General features: G+C 50.0%; 1 protein-coding gene across 1 annotated transcript in view; it reads left to right on the top strand.

Moving 5' to 3' along the window:
- The first annotated feature begins 12,742 nt into the window (after nt 1-12,742).
- WWC1 (WW and C2 domain containing 1) overlaps nt 12,743-21,352 on the top strand; it is a 66,277-nt gene continuing 57,667 nt past the window's right edge. Inside the window, exon 1 of the mRNA XM_066196842.1 lies at nt 12,743-13,009. Coding sequence (XP_066052939.1) covers nt 12,891-13,009 — 119 coding nt within the window. The 5' untranslated portion in view covers nt 12,743-12,890. The remainder of the gene's footprint in view (nt 13,010-21,352) is intronic.

Genomic DNA, 21,352 nt, shown 5'->3' with positions numbered 1-21,352 from the left:
CCAAAAAAAAACAAAAAAAAAAAAAAAAAAAAAAAAGAAAAAAAAGAAAAAAAAGTCTAATAAGAACTTTGGTACAAGAACTTTTTTGTAATATACATGTATGAATTGTTCATTGAGTTTTTATATTAATTTTAATTTGCTGCTGAGCAAAGACTAGAGACAGGCAAAGATAATTTATGGCAAAGTGTTTAAATTGTTTATACATAAATAAAGTCTCTAAAACTCCTGTGAATTAGTTGTCTTCCATTGCAGAATCTTGTAAAAGCGATTCTTGTCTGGCTGTTTCTAATGCACACAGCATTTTGTATGCGGAAATGACTTCCCGTGGTTCCATGGATCCTGCAGGGTCCTGCTGGTCCTTTGATCTCTGGGCAAGCAAAGTCCTTCACACACATCACCCAAAAACCTGCTCAGGACACAGGAGAAAATTGGTAAATGCTTTAGAAATTCCCTCTCTGCACCTCGTGACTAGCAGCCCTCAAACTGCCGTGTTTCAATCCTGGAATTAGTTTAATTGCACTGAAGTAACCTCTAAACAGTTTGAAAATGCAGTAACATAATATTAAATGGAACATGCAAGGCTGTGCTGTGAGCCAGGAAGTCTCCATGAAATCTGTCTTCTTTGGGACATTGCTTATTTCTACCACATTTAAAAACGGGAGGTAAGATCAAAGACCCTCTCCTAAGCAAACAGTCACTCCTGGTGATGATAAAAGGGAGCCATCCATCACCCAGAGCCCTGCCGCTTTTATCTCATTTAAGTATGTAGCTGGGGAGCTCTACTTAATTTTGAGAACAGTTTTGCTTTTGGGGTTGCAAATGAGGTTTTTAATGATTCATGATAGCAACAGAGATGCTTGAATTGATTATGGGCATAAATTCACTCCAGGGCATTTTTAAAGCTGAACAGTTCAGTGCCTGTGTGGTGCAACACCTGGAGCACTCAGAAAGCACATCTAATTTTTCTGTGCAAACGAGAGCCACCCAGCTCTGCCCGGGAGTTACACCTACGTGTGCACCCCATGGGCACCCCCAGCCCTCTTGCTCATCCTCTGAAGAGGAAGTCTTGCTGCATTTTCAGATGAAGTCTTGATTGCCCATCACTGCAGGTGTTTTTCTTTGCTGAAGGACTTGGAGTGCTGTTACATTAATATTTTGTTCTTTACAAGTGAAATCTCTTAAGGAAGTGAGTTTTTTAATGGGGGAATAAAACATGAAATCGCAAAGTGGAGGACGTTTTGCATTATTGCAGTTTGTCTGGATTACCTGGCCCTGTCCTGGTAAGCTGCTTAGCTCATTTTTTGGGAAAGAATTTTTCTTGCAGTTTGAGAGGGTTGAAATGAGAACTTGTCACACAGTCCCTGGTGTCCTTCATTCTGTTACCATTCTCCTAAAGCTGAAGCTCTTCAGAACTGGAGATTCTGCTACTTCAAAAGGAAACTCAGTTAAGCTGAAAGGGAAGCATCCTTTGAATATTAATGACTATCAGAGGAGATGTAACAAATTTCAGGGGATGCACTCCCTACTCATCTCCTTTGCAAGTAACATACACCATCAGGATGTTCTTAAACAGAGTTTTGGGAGATGGGGCTAAATTCTCACCAGAGATCATTGATCCAGGGCTAGCTGTAGTTTGCAAAGCCAGTGTGCAGCTCAGCACAGGCCGTGTGGAAAGCCCCAGCAATGTCCTTGAGCTCTTAGGCCCAGCTTAGCGTCATGCTGGACCTGACCAAGGTCATTCCCAGCTCTGCCACTTCACGTTCCCTGTGTTCCCAGAGACCCCCAGCCTCACTCCCATCTACGTGGACTACCCAGCCTGTCCTTTTGACAACTGAACTGCACTGTGTCCAGTGACTTAGAGAACCTCGTGGGGTGCACCAAAGAGATTGGAAGAATTGTTGTATTTTTTGTAATTGTGACAAAAGAGCTAAATTCTCTCATGCCTGGAAAAAACAGCTGACTGGTAGAGACCATTCTAAAGAGTTTTCACTTAACAAATGAGGGAGATAACTGGACTGGTGTGGCCACGGTCAGCTCTCTTGTGGTCCCATCCGGGTTTCCCGTTTCTCCCGTTTTTCTTTCCACAACCTTCCCCTTCCTCACCTCAAACTGGGATCTCCCATTCCTTTCAAAGCTCTTGCTTTTCCTCTCTTTTCCTTGCTACACTTTTCCACATGGAATAGATGCTTAACCTAAAGCACTGCCAAGGAGACAGGAACTGGATTATTTTTATGAGGGAGTGGTTGAGTGGTGGCTTTGTCAGTGACATTGTGTCTGTGTCCCCAATAGCACAGTGACCAGGACAGAGCAAGAGCACCCATCAAAGGACCTGGCCTGAAAAGCACTCCTGGCTGTGGGAAGGCACAAAACATGAGCTCAAGCCAGCCTAAGTGCCATGAACGTGGGTTTGCGCCCCCAACTCAACTCGAGTGCAAGCTGAGTTGTTTGCAGAGAGATCAGGAATCCAAGAATAGGCTTCTGTTTGATGCTAAAACCAGATGGAAAATCAGCATTAAAGTACATTTCCCTTTTTTCCTATTGGATTGCTGTAACTGAAGGAATTTAGCATTTACAACTTTGCATTTCAGCTTGGAAAAAAAAAAAAAAAACAACAAAAAAACCTGTTGTGTTTCCTGACTTATCCCAAAGCATGGACTGGCTGTGGGTGTAGCACGTGTCTCAGCACACCCTGCCCCTCACCACCACGGGCGTTTTGCCTCTCGAGGTGGCACCCGTGGCACACTGGCCACACGATGGCAGTTCTGCCCATGAGACACCCAGAGCTGCCAGCCTTTGCCTCCAGGCACTGCCCTGCCCACAGCTGTGCCCTGTCAGCCTTCCTTAGGCTTGGTGTGTCTCGGATCAAGGCACACGCAGACATTCCTCCTAAAGCTGGCCCACACCAGGGGATCCACACTGCTCTCATGGGAATAAATAAAGGGAAGGAACCACTTAGGCCTTTTGGGGAGTTTTTGCTGTCTGTAGTGCAGTGGCCGACACAAGAGCTCACGCTGGGCTCTGAGAGTGCACACAGCCAGACTGAAACCTCCATGGAAGCCTGGCTCTGGCACTTGCAGTTTTCACCTCCCATCCCTTGGGAAATGCAGCCTCTCAGAAGTTCCCTGATAGAAAGGATTGTGCCAACACCATTCTGCCTCTGTAAGCCAAGTCCTTGATCTTCATGTAGTCCAGCCTCATCATTGCTGTAAGAACAGAAGAGCCAGATGTCCCTCACCTGCCCTGAACGCAACCATGGCACTGCCTTCCTAGGCTCCTCATGCTTGTTGGCCATTTCCTGTTTAAGAGTCCAGGAAAACCACATCAGGATTGAATCCCACTGAGTAATTTGCATTCACTGCTTTGTGCCGTAATTTCTGTAAGGTTCACCCCTTTGCCAACAGACTCACAACCGTTCTCAAATAAGCACTCAATAATGATCAAACATGGGAATACGTTCAACACACAGCCTTGAAGGTACAGCCCTAGGACACTCCAAAGGTGAAGTTTCAGTCACTGCATTGAAATGTCCTGTGTTCATCTGGTGATCTTGCATGAGAACCTCATGTGAAGGTCAGTCATAAATAAGCTTGGGTGAGCTTTGAACTGTGACTGAGTTCAAAGGGGGGATTTTACCTAACAAATTATGGCAGCTGTAATGAAGAGGTACCAGGACCTCTCTGCCTCTGAACTTTTCTGCCAACAATATAAGTTCCTTCCCAGCCTCTTCCAGTACAGCCTGCAGCATGAAAGTTCCTTATTTACAAGGATTACTTAGTTTAAACAGTACTCACTGCATTTGAAACCTGTCACTCCTCTGGAACCAAACTCACTCCTCCACCTCTGTGGCACCAACTTCCAAGGGCTGTGCTACAGAAGAGGGTCACCATCCACCACAGATGCTGACACAGCTGGAAAGATGTTTTACTCTGCACATCTCTGAACTGGCAGCAACATCTCGGAGCCCTAGAGCCACTTTCAGCCCACAGAAAACAGTGAAGGAGCATGGGCAGGTGGCTCCACTGGGCAGGGTCTGTCTCTGAAGGCTCTGCTGCTGCTTGTACCAATAAACAGACATATTTTGTATGCTGTGACTGCTTGGTTAGGTCGATAATATCAGATCAATCCGGTGTCCCTCCCCCTGTATGTCTGTCATCTCCCCAGCGAGCACAGTTACATGCAACATTTGAGCATGACAAAGAGCTCTAGAAAGGCAAATACCATTGCCAGTGTCAAAGCACCAACTGCCCTGTGTTGATAAAGCCTTTTCTGCTTCTGCCTAACCCAGCAGAGCAGTGCTGGGCACAGCTGGAGCTGTGGTCATGAGCTGTGTGTGTCTACGGCAGCAACACCTGAGCTGCTGGGAAGAGCAAGTGGCATTTAGCAAGCAGCTGAGACTGGGTCGCGCAAAAGTCATCACAGAATACTTTGCAGCACCCTCACAGTGGGGCCCGTCACGCTCAGGGGTTAAGTTGGTAATTTTAATCTCAGCTGACTGACAGCTCACTGTGCCAGCTCAGCCTCCCCACCACAATCACCAAAAATAAGCAAAAACACGAGGGTGGAGGCACCGGTGTGATGTGCTCAGGCACCCAAGCCAGGCATGCAGCCAGATCACCAGCAAGGAAACAGCTTGGCAGGGAGGGCAGGGACTGGACCCTGCCAGCCTCTCCCACACACGGTCTAGGGTCTGCCTGCCAGCAGCCTGCAGCCTGCCCAGCCTTCTCCACCACCAGCCCCAGGAGCCTCTTCTAACCTGCTGAATGCGGGGTTTGCACCAGGGCAAGAGCCAGTGCCCAGAGATGCCCTGCACCCACCCAGGCTCTCCAGTTCGCCTGGAGCTCAGCAGGTGCCACCAGCCTTGCCCAGGCTTCCCCACACCTCCTGCAGCAGGAATGGGGTGTTGCTCTTCAAAACACACATCTAATGTCACAAGTTAGTCTTCCCCTCATTTCCTTGTTCATTAAAATACTTGTGTAGCATCTTAGGAGGATTGAATGGTTACAGTCAGGCTACTTCTGAGTCAAGGAGGGGGACAAAGAAAAGCAAGTAATAAAGTAAAATGTGGTGAAAACACCACGGGAGAGAGCTGTGTGCCAACTTTCAGACAAGCAAATGAATGCAGCCAATTTATAAATCCTTAACAAATAGGATTTACAATGGAAGTGGCAGTTAAGCCATCATGAGTACAGAAGGTGGCAGGCAGTGCTCTGTAATGCTGTCCGTGCTCTGCTGCAGCAGCTCAGCAGCATTGCTATTGGAGAAATTGTGTTTACAGAACTTTTTCATCTGTAGATGACAGCTTTTGGCAGGCTTTAGTCTAATTTGGTGGTTGCATACAAAAGGAAAATCGGCCAGCAGGACTCCGGGCTGTACCACTGACTATGCCGCTAAAACCCAGGCCTTGTGACTGTTTCAAATACCTCCCCGCCCTCAAACTCCACTAGCTGCAGCCATCACATAAATGAAAGTAAAATATTAAGAAATATTAGTGCTACAAATCAGTAATTCAACTATCTAATTTTTAGTTGTTGGCAATAGTCACTGACTCAGTAGGCTCTACTTGATAAATCAGACTTTCTCATCTGTCAGAGGTTCCCTGTAGAGATAAAAAAAACCAGATTCCTGCTTGCCTCTGAAGGTTGAGTGATCTTTTAGAAAACATCCCCATTTCAATGCCTTGGTCTCTGCCCAGGTGGGGAAGGCAGGTTATTAAAAACCTTGGGACAAAGCACATCAGAGCAAAGTTTTCACACTTAGCACAGGGCCCATATTGAAAAGCAGGGATTGGTGTGGGTGGAGGCTGCTGGAGGGCTTGGAGTCCAGCTCTTTCTTTGGTTCCAGTCTCCCAGGACAGGTGAGGATAAGCCCGTGTCAAGGGCATGTTCCAGCTGAGATATGGCTATCTTCAAGGCTGGCAACAACATCCTACTCAGTGCTCAGTCAGCCTCACAGCAAAATTAGTATTTCTTCCGTTTAACCAAAACTCTCTGTATTTCTTCCTTTGCCTGTTTCCTTGGCCCTGTCACTGAGCACCACTGAGGCAATCCTGCCTCTCTTGTCATTACTCCTCCTTTCAGATACACAAGCATTAGATCACCCCCGAGCCACCTCCTCTCGGGGCTGAGCAGCCTCAGCTCCCTCCCTCCCCCCATTCCAGATGCTCCCGTCCCTTCACCCTCTCACTGCCCTTTCCTGGGCTCTCTGCAGCAACGCCGTGTCTGTCTTGTCCAGGGTCACTCAGACCCAGACTCAGCACCCCAACCACGTCTCACTGGTGCTGAGTAGAGGGGAGGGATCCCCTCCTCAGCCCCCTGGTGATACCCTGGCAAATCCAGCCCAGGATGCTGCTGGCTCGCTCTGCCAGAAAAACATATTGCAGGCTCCGGATCAACTAGTTGTCCCCCAGGTCCTTTTCTGGAAAGCTCCTTTACACCTGGGTGGCCTCCGGGTCATACTGGTGCTTGTTCCCGCCGAGGTGCAGGACTCACGAGGACTCATCCATCAGCCCCTTCCTCCAGCCTGTGCCCCTGGATGGCAGAAGACCCTCTGCTTCATCAGCCGCTCCGCCTCCAACCTCCCCCAGTTGCCATGGCGCTTCCAAGCCAGCAAGGGAACGGCCTGGCAGTGCCATCAGCCAGCTCCCTCGGCTCTCCTGGGCGCATCCCCGCAAGTCACAGCGATGTCCGTGCTCCTTTTGTTGCTCCCTGACCTGGCCCTGCTGCACCGACGCCGCCCGGAGGGCAGGACCCTGTGCCCTGCCCTGGGCAGCTGCAGACAGCTGTGCCACTGGACAGATCGCCGGGGCGGCGGGACAGGCTGCCGAGGCTCCTGCCTCCTGGCCCAGCAGCAGCAGCCTGCTCTCGGGAACAGCGCGGCGTCCCTGGCCCGCGGAGGGACGATGGCCCCTGTCCCCCGCCAGCTGCTGCCCGGGCCCTGCCGCCCTCCACGCTGCGGCAGAGGCTCCGCAGGGCTCTGCTGGAGCACAGAAATCCCACTGCAGCTCCCTGCCGGCGCTATGGCGGTGTAAGGCGAGCCTCCCTCGGCAGAAAAATCCCATCAGGCAGGTTAGGAACGCAACCCGTCCTGGCAAAGCCGAGTCCCGTGCTGGCCCCAGCCTGGCTCAGGCACGTGGCGGGGCCCAGCGGTGCCTGCGCAGCTCCGCGGATCCATCCCCAGCCGGATTTGGGGACACACCGTGGTGGCACTGGGGTGTTTGTGCAGCTCAGGGTGCATCACCAGCGTCCGTGCGCTGGGCACGCTCCTGTCACAAGCTGCACCCGTGCAGGAGCTCCGTTCTGTGCGCAGCGAAGGACACTTGTCACACTCAGTAGGGATGAGCTCCGGCCATGCCCTGCCCTCTCCATGTCCCACTGTCCCGCTCCGGGTGGCAGGGGACTCTTGCTCGGGCAGTCACACGTCATGCAGGTAGGAATGCCAAAGTTCTCATTTTCAGGGCAGAAAGGCGGAGCGCAGACAGGTGGCTCGGGAGCTGACATGTGACCAGGACAATCCCGCTGGAGGGAGGAGTCCTCCCTGACTTCTGAGCAAACAATGAGCCAGTGAAAAAAAAGCAATATATACCAAACCGATTGATTTTTCTGCCAGATGTGATCTCCATGACAGGTTGATGGAAATTTATTAACCATTATTTTAAAACTTTTATAACTGGGAGTGACTGTCTGGCCCCGTGCCTCACTCCCAGTTATTGCAATGGAGAAGATTCACAGGCACACACTCAGCTCCTACAGCATGTGACAAGGCATATCCACACACTCTGGGAGCACAGACACCTCAACTCCCCAGCAGTGTCGAGGGTTGATGGCAGTGCTCTAACTGGGCACAAAAGGGCTTAATAAAGCAACAGAGATAGGGGTTATTTTGGGGTAAAAAAGCACCCAAACCTGTTTTGTTCATAGCTGAAAAAAAAATCTGAGCACGCAAAGGTCATAGTCAGGAATTTATTCCCTCACTGCAGGCTTGTTTGCTGAAAGATAAAGATCTTTGATGCAGGTGTACAAAGTGCCAAGGATCAGGAATGCAGCACAGAGCAAACCCGTGGCCAAGTGACGTGTTTGTGGCAGGAATCACTAAAGCTGTCAGAGGTGTCCTGCAATGTATCCTGTTCTTCCAGAGGCAGAGCTCAGCTGACAGAGGGTTTCCTGCCCTGTTAACGATGCTGGCAAGGATGCTGCCCTCTTGGAGCCAGCCTTGCCCGTGGCAGGGGATGGCCTGAACGTTTGCACCGGTGTAAATATTGACTCATGGCTTGGTAGAACCCTGACTCAGGAGTGGCTGGGGACTGTCCCACAGGCTGCAGTACCCCAGGTCATAACAGTAATGTTATGTGTAATCGCCTCGCCACTGGGGACTTGACCACCTTAAAGGTCTTTTCCAGCCTCAATGAATCTACTTGGTTCTATTGCATCTTATTTCATGAAAAAACTAGTCAGGGACTTCTTATGCCCCACTTTCAAGAAGACAAAATATACAGCAATCCAGCCAGCAGGTTTCTTGGTGTACTGGGAAACCCAGCTGCTGCATGGGCGCTATTTAATGGCCTCTCTCCCCCTCTCTCACGTCCCTCCTCAGCCACGCTGCACGGTGTGGGGCAGCCCTGTGCCACACGTTCCCTGTGCCCTGAACACAGGGTGTCCAGGTTTAGGGCAAATTTGGGAGAAAACCTCTGAACGGGGTCCCTCTGGAAAGCAAACCCAAACGGCCCCTCCCCCAACTGGTCCAGGAAAGAATTTCTTTGCGGAAAAGTGGAAAAGATTATTTATTTAACAAAGTGCCCACAAGCATAAAGAATTAATAATATGAAACAATAAAACCTCTTGCTGCCCTGAAGAGAGATGGCAAAATTGAGAAAGTCCTTGCCATGGGTTAGCTCAGCTCTCCCGGTCTCTTATCAGTTCATCTGAAGCTGGAAAAAGCCAAGGTCCAGTGGGCCACAGGTGTGAGATCTGGGTGTCTCTCTGGGTTTTCAGTCCAGAAGAGGTTTAAACAATTCCAAGAAAAACAGGGGGGAAAAAACAATCCAGGGAAATTCTCTACCTCAGCTAGCTAAACCAGCTAAAGGACAGGAGGTCTCTGTCCCGCTGTCTGTCCATGCTGCAGACAACACAGTCCAGAAGCAGAATGTGGAGCAGTGAGTGCTGTTTCTGAAAACAAACTGCACGCTTCTCCTTGCCCCACTTCGCTCTCAGAACCAGTCCGAAAGGTATAGAACACAATATCCAACATCAACAGAACAGATGATTGGAGATACAAGCATCATAAAGTCACCGCAGGACACAGGGCCAGATGCCTGGTCTGGAACGAGGGGTGCCGGGCCCAGCGGGACACCGGGCACGCTGCAGCCAACACCTGCCAGAGCAACAGGATGGCTTTGCGGATGTCAGCTGCCTCTTTTTATTATTATTTCAGGCCTCCAGCAATGGGTCTTTTAAGGAGTAGTTTGAAAGAAAACAATGAAGTGGCTTTGCCAATGTTTACAGAAAATCTCTTTCATGTTGGCAGGAGGAAAGTACGGCAGGTTGTGTGTGCTCTTCCCTGCCTCCTGGGCACCTCTGCTTTTCCTGCCAGGCTGGAAACAACTTCTGAAAGCGGGAAGGTTTCAGGTTACTTCCACAATGAAACATTGCTCCAAACCCGCTTTTGACCATTCTAAAAAATAAAATTCCATTTGGAAATGGAAAAATACTGACATACAGTTTGGGGGTGGGTAGGAGAGGGAAGAGGCTTTCTAGAACAGTAAGGGAGCTCTCCGCAGAAATGATACTGTGTTTCAAGTTGAAAAAAAATTGAGGTTTTAAGTAAAATGTAGTTGTAACAGATGTAGTTGTAATTTTTAAATAAAATGGCTAAATGTAATTGTTTCCTGGTAATTGAATTTAAACCCATTTTTCCTCCTATTTCAGTTCAGATATCTGAAGGTGTTGGCTAAGAGACCAATATTGTGCCTCAGCCACTTTCCACCTTTGAGTTTTTGTTATTTGCACTCAATCAAGAATAGAGCTTCAAGCGTCTAGTACAAAATTAGAGAGTTTTGAAGGAAAAGGTATTAGGGAAAAAGAAACCCGAGCATCAAGCAACCAGCTCCTCTAAAACAGAGACCACCAGCAGATAAAGGCAGCTCCTGTTACTGAGCAGTTTGTAACCAGCCTGTTGTGGACTCCGGTGAGATTGGGAGGGGCAGCACATGAGGTCATGCCAGAGATGTTGACCTCAGGGCAAAAAAAAAAATTAGTTTTCTGCAGACTTTGTTCTCTGCTCTGTTCTTCCTTTTCACACAGGTAAGAGCTTACCTACAAACGAAACTTTCCTCTTCTTTGCTCATGAGAAAACCAATCGCCTGTTTGTTTATTGTTTTACAGTTCAAACAGACTCTGATAATGCCGAATTCTTTTGTTGTGAGTCTAAGTGGTAAAAGGGAGTAAGTTATCATATGCACATTCCTGATTACATTTATAAATTCATATGGTTCAATGACAGGTTGGGGTTTTTTTTCTGAGTTAATAAATAAAGAGGAGTGGACAAATAAAATCTTTTGACTTGAGTCAGAACTACCTGCAAATATTATCTGAGGTATTTATTTCAAAAGCAATTACGTTAAAAAAATTTACACAATTACTTTCTTCCTAAATAGAGTTGATGACATCTGGAAAAGAAAGGGTATTTGGTCACCTTCTTTACATACAGCCTTTCGCTATATGCTCGACATATGCTCTGAACATTTGAAAAAATAAAAAGCTTTAAAACAAACATGCCTTTTGGAAGTATCTCTGTGCTGGAACATAAGACCACAAATACAGGACCGTACAAATACACAATAATTTGTTATCACTTTGCTGTTTACCTCTTTTGTTGTAATATTTAAAAAACATTGGTTGCTGCTGATTTTTTTTTCCCTATTGCCACATTTCCCCTTTTAAAATGTCCTGAGCTCTTTGCTGAGCGTTTTACAAAGAGAGAAACGCCATTATCCAAGGAATTAAAAGCAGAGAAGAGGAAAATAGCAGGCACAGCGAGTAGCCCAGTGGCCCACAGAAATGCAGTGCCCTCCGCTGGCGCGGGCCCAGGGCTCCCGGCGCTGTCTGCTCGCTGGAGCGGCACTGCTCCCAGCGCTCCCTGCCGAAAGAAACCACAAACCCTGCTTAGAGTTGGGGACAGAAACAGAGTTTATTCTTTCACCCTTCATTTATTATTAATTTAAAAGCCTTGTGTATAGTGCTGTTCTTAAAAGCAACTTATTTAGTAGCCCACACCAAGTCTGGCTTCAGATAAAATGGGGTTAAACCAGGCTGTTTTCCAAATGCCTCACTTTCAGTTTTGTCTTCATTTTCTTCCCTGCTCAACCACTTCATCAGCCAACTGCTACCACATTCTGCTCCGGCCTCCAGAGAATTAGCAGTTCTGACTCCCAGCAGGCTGACAGAAAGCCTGAAACAAAAAAAAAAAATCCCACAAAATCTGGCACAAAAGTGAGATGTTATTTCTAATTGTCTTTTTCACTTTTACTTTTCCTCTCCAGCCCTCCGAGGCTCCCTTCTTCCCATCCTCCAGCTTCCTTTTCCACCCCTGCGCTTGGCAGGGATCCCTGCTCCATTCTGCTGTTTCAATAGCTGCAGCTCGACAAAACTTCTTGCTTTCCCCCCGCCCTCGACAGTAGGAAACCGGCGTTGGCCGGTGCTCGCCGGGGAAAAGTGCCACCTCGCACAAAACTCGCACAAAACTCACACAGAACCCCCCTCATGCCACGCCGGGCACGTCCCCCGCCTCAGCTCACGGCCCCATCGCGTGCCACCGCACGAGCTCTTATTGTCACGCTTTGTCGTGGGCTGTCTGCTCAAGCCGAAACGACTGGAATGTGGGCAGAGAAGGCTGCGGAGGGCACGTCCTCACCGCTGCTCCCACCCTGCACGGCAGCAGTGCCAGAGCCGCGCTCGGGCACCGGCAGCGGCTGCTCAGGGGGGTCCTGCCCTCTTGGCGGGCACCATCACCCTCCCTGCGGCGTGTGGCTGCGCCGGGCGCTGTCTGTGCCACCCCAACCGCTTTTGTAACCCGGCTGCCCCATGCTCCGAAGTGTGTCCACGCTCCAGCTGCCGCGAGCCTTCCCTCTGGAACCCACAGAAAGCCACCCCCGTCACCTCCGATGGCTCCTGGCTCCCCGCCAGCCCCTGCGGGGAGCCCGCCACGGCTGAGCCGGGCCACCCGAGGGACAGGGCCGTCTCCTGGCCCAGGGGCCCGAGCTGCTGCGCTCGTCCGTGCGATGCCACCAGGGCACCGAGCAGCCCCGATCCGCTCCCTGCCACCCGCGCTGTGCCCTCGGCGCTTCCCCTCGGAGGGGCCGAGCAGGGCAGCGCTTCTGGCGCTGTCCCCGGCCCTGGCCCGGTGCTCCGGCCCTCGGGGCCGCCACGGGGCGCTCGGGGGCGCGCCGCCTGAGGGACCCGCCCGGGGCCGGGGGCGTGGCCGAGGGTGTGACCGAGGGGGCGTGACCATGGGGGGTGTAACCGATGGGCGCGGCCGTGGGTGTGGGCGGGCGGTGGGTGTGGCCGGGGGCGTGGCCGGGCCGGGGGCGGTGCCGCCGCGGGACTGGCGGTGCGGCCGCCGGCGGAGCAGGAAATGGAGGCGTGAGCGGGCGGAGCGGTCGGGGCTCCGCGCCCAGCGCTGACCGCGGGCTCGCCGCCGCCGCCCCCCTCCCGCACCGCCCCGGCCCGCCCCCGCCGCGGGGCCGGCATGTGAGGCTGCCCGGCGGCGGCGCCTCCCTGCGCGGCTGGGCCGGCGCGGCCCCCGCACCGCTGCGCGCTGCCCGCGGGAGGGGAGCCCCGGCGCGGCCCCCGGAGCGCAGCGCGGCGGTGCATGGGGCGGCGCGGCCGGCGGTGCGGACCATGCCGCGGAAGGAGCTGCCGCTGCCCGAGGGCTGGGAGGAGGCGCGGGACTACGACGGGAAGGTGTATTACATCGACCACGGCAGCCGCACCACCAGCTGGGTCGACCCCCGCGACAGGTGGGCGGCGGCGGCGGCGGCGGGCGGGGACCCCGCGGTGGCGGTGTGCGCGCAGAGCCCGGCGCGGCTCCCCCTGAGTCCGGCCGGTCCCTGCCGCCGTCCCCCGGCTCCGCTCGGGCTCCGCGGCTCTGCACGGCAGGGCGGGACGGTGGTGGCGTTACCTGCGGGCCTGGCCGGGCAGTGGCGCCTGCCCGCTGCACGGGAGGGGACGGACGGAGGGGGCTCGGCGAGTTGTGCTGCGGCCGTTCTGGGCTCTCTCCTCGGCCGGCCCCGGCCGTGCTGCGGACCCGCAGCGCTCGCCGCTCCGCGGCTGCGAGCGGCGCGGCCATGCGGCCCTTGCGGGGCTGGGAGCCCGGCCCGGGCACGCCGGCGGAGCAGCGGGGGCTCGGTGCCTGCGGAGGGACAAGGCGGGGTCGCGGAGGTGTCGGCGGGCCCTGGCCCGCATCGTGGCCCACCTCTGCGAGCAGCTACGTGGCCTTAGTCGAGTTTGGCCATCGCGGAGGTCACTGACTTCAGGGCGTGTCTCTGATCGCCTCTCTTTGCCGCCTTCTTCCCTGCGGTATCCCCCTGCTCCTGCTTGCTCTGAGTAGTTCTTTTCCTGCATCCCTCACTTAGAAAAGTAAGATAAACAGAAAGCGGGGTGCTGCTCAAGACCGAGGTCATTTCCAAGCGACACTCTGTCCTAGCATGTTGTAGTTCCTTGCTTGAGGCAGTCATGGTGAGCCAGAGCACGGGAGCTTGAACGCGCAGGAAGCTCAACTGCTGGGTCACCACTGAAACTAGAAGTTTTTAAGTTTCTCCTTTAATGCTTTGTTAGCTGAAGTTCCCAGCAACAGGAACTCAGAAATCCATCCTAACGAGTTGGAAATTCCAAGAAACTGAACTATGCCGTTTGCCATTGATAAATTTCACACGCTTCCCCATCTGACAGTGAGCGCTTTCCTTGTTGTGGGGCAGAAAGTGCGATTTCTGAATTGGTGTTCCTTTCTTCCCCTTGCTCCAGCGATCGGTTCCTGGAAGGGGCTTCCATTCTTGGTGGGATGTCAGGACTTTGCCTTCTCTCTGTTTACTTAGATGGGTTTTTTTGTTAAGCATGGAAGTGAATGATTGTCCAGTTTTACAGGATTTCAAGGCGTGTTCTGCATTCCAGGAATAATCCTTGTGTGTACTGTACACAAATGTAACCTGCTGCCAGCCAGGGCTTTGGAACTCATCTGGGAGTTCAGTTTTAGGAAGGTGGTTGAGAAGGGCCCATAACAGAGTTGTTCCAAGGTGTTTCTTTAACCTTCATAAAAGTTGATGGAAGTTTAAATTAGGAATGCTCTCTTGGCATCCTTATTATGTCCAGAGAATGAAGACGAGAGAGAAATCTAATAGGCCTAATGCAGGCTTATAAAAATTCCTGTGTGTCCTTGGTTAGTGATTCAAGAATGACAGAAATGACTAAATGGGTGCCTTATTTAGCCATGTGTACTGAGCTGTCACAGAATCATTACCTGCTCACCACTGCTAGAGGGGAATAATCAGACACATTCTGATAACTCTTATCACATGACACTTGTTGTGCGCATAGAAATACACCTGAATACACGTGGCCCTGAGAGCTTTGCATCTGAGTCATCTTCCAGTAGTGCTACCGAGGGAACAACCTGCCTTGGACACTGCCCCTGAAAATCTGCAAGGTTCTGAAGAGTCTGTTGGTCCACAGCTGAACAACTGTGTGACACAGCACTTACCCATCAGCTGGTGGACTGTGAGCTTTTAGGAGCTGAATTTCTCCTCTGCCATACAGGAGAAAAGTTTCTCTCACAAGTAATTACCACTGCCTGTGAAAACCAGTTGATGGGAGATTTCTCATCAGCTCAGGTCAGAAGATGCCTGCTCCCTGCAGGGGAGTGAACTTGGATATACGCACTGAGCATTGTGCTTTAGCACTATTTTAAAACTTAAATGTTTGAAAGGTTGGCCTTTTCCAAGTCCTATTTAAAGCTGCTGCAGCTGCGACACTGGTTTGTGAATTTGCTGCAGTGTGTGCTTACACATTCTGTCTGTAACCCAGCAAAAAGCAATAGATGTTGGGTAACATGGCTGTGGAAATGCAAGTTTGAGGAATGTGGAGAAAGATGGTTTGTTAGGGTTCACTCTGAACCCAGCTCAGTGGGGACCTTTGTAAACCTGATCAGCCAGTAGCAACTGGTAGTGAAAGACAGAACACAGGTTTTTAAACCTTCCCTAAATCTTTCATTCTAGCTTAATTTAGTGGAAATAAACATGAGCAGGGATACCATCCAGCTGCAGGGCATGGGCCATCCCACTGTTTAGTGACGGCAGGTTTGCAGTCCCGCTGAGGTTTGTTTAACAGGCTGCAGAGAAGCAGACCTGGCTGTGGGCACACGGGGGTCTGCAGCAGGGAAGGGGAGGCAGGGGGTGAAAGGTGGGACCTCTGCTGCCCTTGGGCTGCGAAATCAGAAGCTGGGCTGGTGCTTTTCCAGTTCCTGTGTAACACACGACTCCAGTCCTGCTGATGGGCTGTGGAGAGAGGGGCTGTTGGACTTTGCCAGGAAGAGGTCCCTGGCACCTGGTGGCATCTGAGTGTCCTGCAGAGCTGACCTGAGTGAGGCTCAGGTGCCTGGAGCCTTGGCTGAAGCAGCTGCATGTCAGATTACTTTTACCTGGTACCTTTTAAGACTGAGGGTAGTCCTGAGATACCTGTGGTTGTTGGAGCATTTTGGGAAATCATGTGAGATTAAATAATCTGAAGAATTTTGTGATTTAACTGTTGCTGTCCCTGTGGTGTGGTGTAACAGAAAAGAATCAAAGTACTTTGCGTTACAGGAATTTCAGGTTAAAAAGCTCTAAGGCAGTTCTTCTGAACAAGTGGGGGGAAAAACCAAAACCCTGCTGTATTTTCCCTTTTGAAGAGGAAGCTCACATAGCTGACTTTTTTGGTACATCTGTTAATAATGTGATAATTCAGGAATTGAATACAGCATGACAGGAGATCAAACCTTATTGAGCTGGGTGAGAAAATTTGTCATTCCTAGTTTTAAAACTAAGCTTTAAAACAGACCTTTCAGGTCTGCACCAGTACATACCAGTTGGTAAACCGTGCCAGAGAGCTGTCTCAGTTGCTTTCTTAACGCAGAGGGTGCATCTGCTCTGGAAGCTGCTGTGCTGGTGGCCAAACAGAAAATACCAGTGGTGTCTCAAAACTTTAGCACCAGCTGCTGCCTGTTCATAAGCATCAGCATGAGCAGCACTTGAACAGCAGAGTGCCCTGAGTGAGATTTCAGCTTTCATCAGGAGTGAGGAGTAGAGATGGGGATCTCTGTTCCAGTGCTGTGCTGTCCTTGGGCTCTTTACACCAAGTTTAGGGGAAGTTCTACTCTCCTTCACACTGTCTTGTAAGAGAATAAATTCCTTAACTTCTCCTTTCCTTTCAACACAGAAGCTTCAGGATGCACTGAAAATTTGGCCATGCCCGATAATCCATCCCACTCTTGAATATTTGTGTTGTACTCTCCTACTGGCCTGGTGGTGTAAGCAGGTTTTTCTGCGTTGTTTTAGATGGAGCTGACTGAACTTCTCATTTCACTTCTATCACTGGACTCCTGCCAAGAATGAAAGCTGTTGAAATAGGAGCAATTGGAGCTTAAATTTGGTGAAATAACTGAACAGCATCAGATTTTTGGGAGGCAGCAGTGCCTTAGTTGATGGCCCTTCATTTCTTGAAGGCTCTTGTTGCTGTAACATTTTGGAGATGTTTGATCTCCAAACATCTCTTGTTGGGAGTTGTTCATTAAGTAAAAGCCCAGATTCTTCATTTGCTACCTAAATTCCCTTCCTATTCCACATGGAGGTTTTTCCAGTATGAACCTCCAAAGCAGAGCTTTGGAGAAGTGATTTGCCAAGGTTGAGGGCCAGTGCATGTGGTCACATGTAAGATCTTGTGTATTTAAAATAGTTAGAGCCACCTGTTTACTCAGGAAGATTCAGCTTTGCTGAGCCCGAGGATTTTAGTGGAGAAAAGCCAGGCTTATAATATGGAGAGCACCATCATCTAGCCATGCCCTTCTAGGCTTTATGAGAAATGCTGCAGAGTATTGTCTCCCCTGCATTATTCTGATCTTTAAGCTTTTCATCCCCAGTCTGCTCTGCACACTTGGTCTACAAACTGCCTTTATTAAAGATTTAGAAATGTGAGCGTTGTGCTGAAAATTGGTATGTAACTCTCTACTCCTCGGATTACTTGCTTTAATGTAGAATAACTTTAATGACTGGAATAAAGCTGCTATAGCTAACTTAAATGTGAGAATCCTTAAAAATAAAAGGGCTGGAAGAAGGGAGGGCAATGAAAGGCAGCAGGAATAAAAGGCGTTGTGCTCTTCTGTAGATGAATATCAATAAGCATAAGGAGAAGAGAGAAAAATTCTCCAAGATAGAAGAACCAGGGGAGAGAAATGCTCTTTCATCAGTGCCAACAGCATAGGTCATGCAGCTGAAGGCTGCTAGTTTGATGCCTGTTGTTGCCTTTCTTTGCTGGTATCTAGCTAAGCACCCTGTCATATATATGTGAATCTGCTGCTTTCTCCTGTTTGCATTCCCCAAAATAGCTGACAGCTTTATAAGGAACAGGCAGCTCAGTGTGTGCCCATAGAAACTGCTGATGACCATTTTCCACGAGTACAGAAGGGACTGACAAAATTGCAGTCTTCAAAGTCATCCAAATGCCACCTCTCAGAACAGGTGTCCTAATGTGTAGGATTTGTGCTGTTCTCACTTTTTTCCCCATAGTAATTGGTTTATGTAGGTGCTAATGCATAAGGACACAAGGATAGCAAGTAAGATTATTGTGACACTTGAAATTATTTTAATTTGTTAATATCAAGTGTCTTCCAAGATGAGTTAGCTCAGGATGTACCTGTAAATTGGAAAAGTGGGTTCGAGCTGATATCCATCCATCACACTGCTTCATTTATAAAAGATCAGACTTTATTTTTTTTTTGGGGGGGGGGGGGGGGGGGCTGTGGGGGTGGTTAGGTGGGTTTATTTCCCCCCCCTGAACTCCAGAGACGAGCCTGGATGTTTTGAAGACTGCAGGGACTGCCTTCAGAGCCAGTGTGCATCCTCAGTTGTGTAAGCTCACCTCACACTGGGGAGGGAACTGAAAACAACAGGTGTGATGCTTTTTAACAAGGGCATCACTGCTAAAGGTGTGGTATGCACACGTGTGTAGAGACAAGGATGTTGGCAGTGTCTTTAGAATGACAAAAAGCATTATTTTATCCTGCTTCTCTGTGGAACGTGAAAGAAAAAAATGGAAAAATGTGAGGCTTTGTTCAGCTCAGCAGCTTTTTAATGCATCTTGGGGAATTCTGAGTCTTAAAGGATCAGAAGTGCTTTTGAAGAAATCTCCGTAAATCACATTGTTTAGAAATATGTAGGTTGAGCTTTATCTTCTGCTCTGGCAAGGTCATCTTGCTCACACGTTCAGCCTTTAATTTTGTCTCAAAAACTGACAGCATGAGAAGCTAGAAGTTGCCACTGACTAGAAACTTACTTGGCAACGGAATCAACAATTCCGTCCCTATGTAGGTCGTATATTTTCATATCAGCATAGTTATCTTGATCTCCATCCAGTGGAATGGCAGGAAATTGGCTAGTAAATTCCAGAAGATGTGGGTATGACAGGGGAGAGGTGGCTGCAGTGTCGGGCATCCGGGGCAGGTGCTTGGTGCTGTTGTGTTTGGGTCACCTTAAGCTGCTGCTTCTGCCTGGGTAAAACCCTGTATCAGTGCAGGGAGTGAGGTCTGGGAGGTGGTCTGGCTCAAAAGTGCCATTTTGCTGTCTGGGTTCACTTACAGAAGCACTTGATCCGGGTTGTGTGTGCTGGTGCAGAAACTCGTGGTGGCACAGCTGGGAGCCTTGGAGGAGTGGGAGTGCGGCTGGCTCTGGTGGCAACCCGGGAGTGCTGCTGAGGGTGCACTTGTGAAACTGTCCCCAGGCACTCGACCTGGTCAGGCTCTCTGCCAGCCCAGCTGAGGAGGTGTTCCCAGGTGCATAGCTCTGCCCCACGATTTCTGACCAAGTTTTACAGGAAGAATGGATTTTCACTTGCTGGAGCCCATGCAATGAGCAATTGCATCTCCTAAAGATACTCTTCACTATTGCCCATGCAATGAGGCAGAGCATCTCCTAAAGATATTCTTCAGAGGGCACCTTCATAGCTAGCACAGTTATGGGAAGATGAGTTCGCAGCAAAGTTTTCCATGTCTGAATCTGATTTAAACTCCCTTAGATTGTGCCAGAAAATTTATTGGAAGGCGTGGGAAGATTTGTCCAAAGGAGGTTAATGAAATCACTCGTACGTAACGAAGTGATGTTTGCTAGGTGGCTCGGGTGGGGGGGTCCTGTCACTGACCCACCACTCCACCTTTTGGGACTGGCTCTAATCGCAGTTGCTGGAGGAGTCTATTAGGAAATGCTTGCTGCTGTGTGCTCCTGGAGGTGTCTGCAGGCTGCCAAGGCTGTCCTTGCTGTGTGCTCAGCATTCCGAGCAGCGTCACCGCCCCACGGCGCGTTCCTGCCCGCGTCACGGACGCTGCTGAGCTCACATCTGGCACCAGGGAAATGTCCTGGGCCGGGCTTGGCGCTCATTGTTCCACATGGGACACCTTCAAGCCTTTCTCAGAGACAGGGACAGACCGTACAGCTGGCTTGGGAAAGCCTTGCTGGTCTCCCTGTGCCAGGGCTGGCTGACCCTGGAAGCCTTGCACCAGCAGGGCAAGTGTTAGCTGGAATAATTAATCAGTAAAGAGGGGTGGCAGCAGCTTGGCACAGTCAGGTGGAGGGATGTAGACTAATGCTACTGCATGCACCTGTAGGAGAGCTATGCAGATTGACCACTTCCTTGGAGAGGAATACTTTTCACGCTGGCTGCTTGCCATTGGTGAGACCTGTTTAGTAAGGTTGCATGCTTTGCTTGTGGTAACGAGGACTTGGCTTTATTTGAGCAGTTTAAGCTCAGTTCTTGTTCACAGAGCCTAAGGTTACTGTTCCCTCCTCCCTTTAAAGCTACATGCATAGATAATTGGCTGAACAAACAGTGGGCAAAACTGCTCCCCGCAGAAAAATAACTGCTTTTCAGTGCCACTCATTCAGTGAAGTGGCATCTGGAAGGCTCTCCAGACAGTCACAGGAGGTTTGGTGTGTAACAGGAAGATGCAAAGAAGCCAAATCCTACAGCTGTCAGTGTTCTCTGGTTTTTTCATGCTCTTGGATGGGTTCTCCTGGCTTGGTTTATTCTCAGTTTATGCTGATACTTATGGATTCCACCCCAGCCACGATGTTCTGCAGCACAAGTACCCAACGCATTTAAAAAACAGATGAATTGCTTTCTCAATCTCATGGAGGTGCTGTAGGGATTAATTAGTTCTGACAAAGTGCTTTCTGGCTGAGATGTCAAACTGATGTTTCAGGACTAATGGTATTGTTTAGTGAAACTGTTTGGTTCTCCTCAAATGCCTAATTACTATTTTAGAAGAATGTACTCTATGGAGGGAAGCTTTATTGATTTAAAGCACGCAATAAACAGTATTGATTTGCAAGAGGCAGTCATTCATATCTGCTCTGTGCAGAGTTGAGATGTAAGGTGGTCACACAGCTACTTTGAACCGAAGTGTAAGTGAAACTATTGCTTTAAATGACCCCGCAACAGCTTGCAGATTTCTCATATGTGACTTTCAACTGCCTTGATAGCCTTGTACTCAGAGCAAGGGCAGTCCCCTGCCAGGGAGAGGGCTCTCTGCTATTTCATCCTTCACAGCGCTACCCCACAGGGAAGATGGCCTGCAGAGGAACACAGCAGTGGGTGAAATAACCTTCTGGACCCTTCAAGCAGCACAGGAAAATGTAGGTAACCTCAGAACTGCTCTGCGAAACCATACCGTGGATAATTTAGTGGTTAATTTTACTTATGCTAGGCACAACTTTGGATGTCATGAGCCAGCTGAGGCTCTGCAGCCGCCAGAAGACGTGCTGGTGGCACAGCTGTCCCCTTGGCCATGCAGCCTTCAGGGCATCAGGTGCATGAATCCCATGGGACATCCTCCCTCAGGCAGGTTAGCACCGTGGCTTGGCAGCAGAAACCTGTCACAGCAGGGCAGCTGGCCCCTGAGTGAAGAGGGGTTGTCATCTCCTGACATCTTCATCCTGGACGCTGGCTCCATTGTTGGACTGTTTGAAACTCTGAGGATATATATTTGAGCTGCTTATCCAAATTATCTCTAAGGGGATTTGGGTGAGGATGATAATGGAAAGTATTTGGCTGCCTCATGTGATGCA

This window comes from Chamaea fasciata, unplaced genomic scaffold (assembly GCF_029207755.1).
Source record: "Chamaea fasciata isolate MVZ Bird 193981 ecotype frontalis unplaced genomic scaffold, bChaFas1.0.hap1 SCAF_15, whole genome shotgun sequence".
Lineage (NCBI taxonomy): Eukaryota > Metazoa > Chordata > Aves > Passeriformes > Sylviidae > Chamaea > Chamaea fasciata.
Note: the sequence above shows the minus strand (reverse complement) of the source record. Positions and strands in the feature narration are given on the sequence as shown.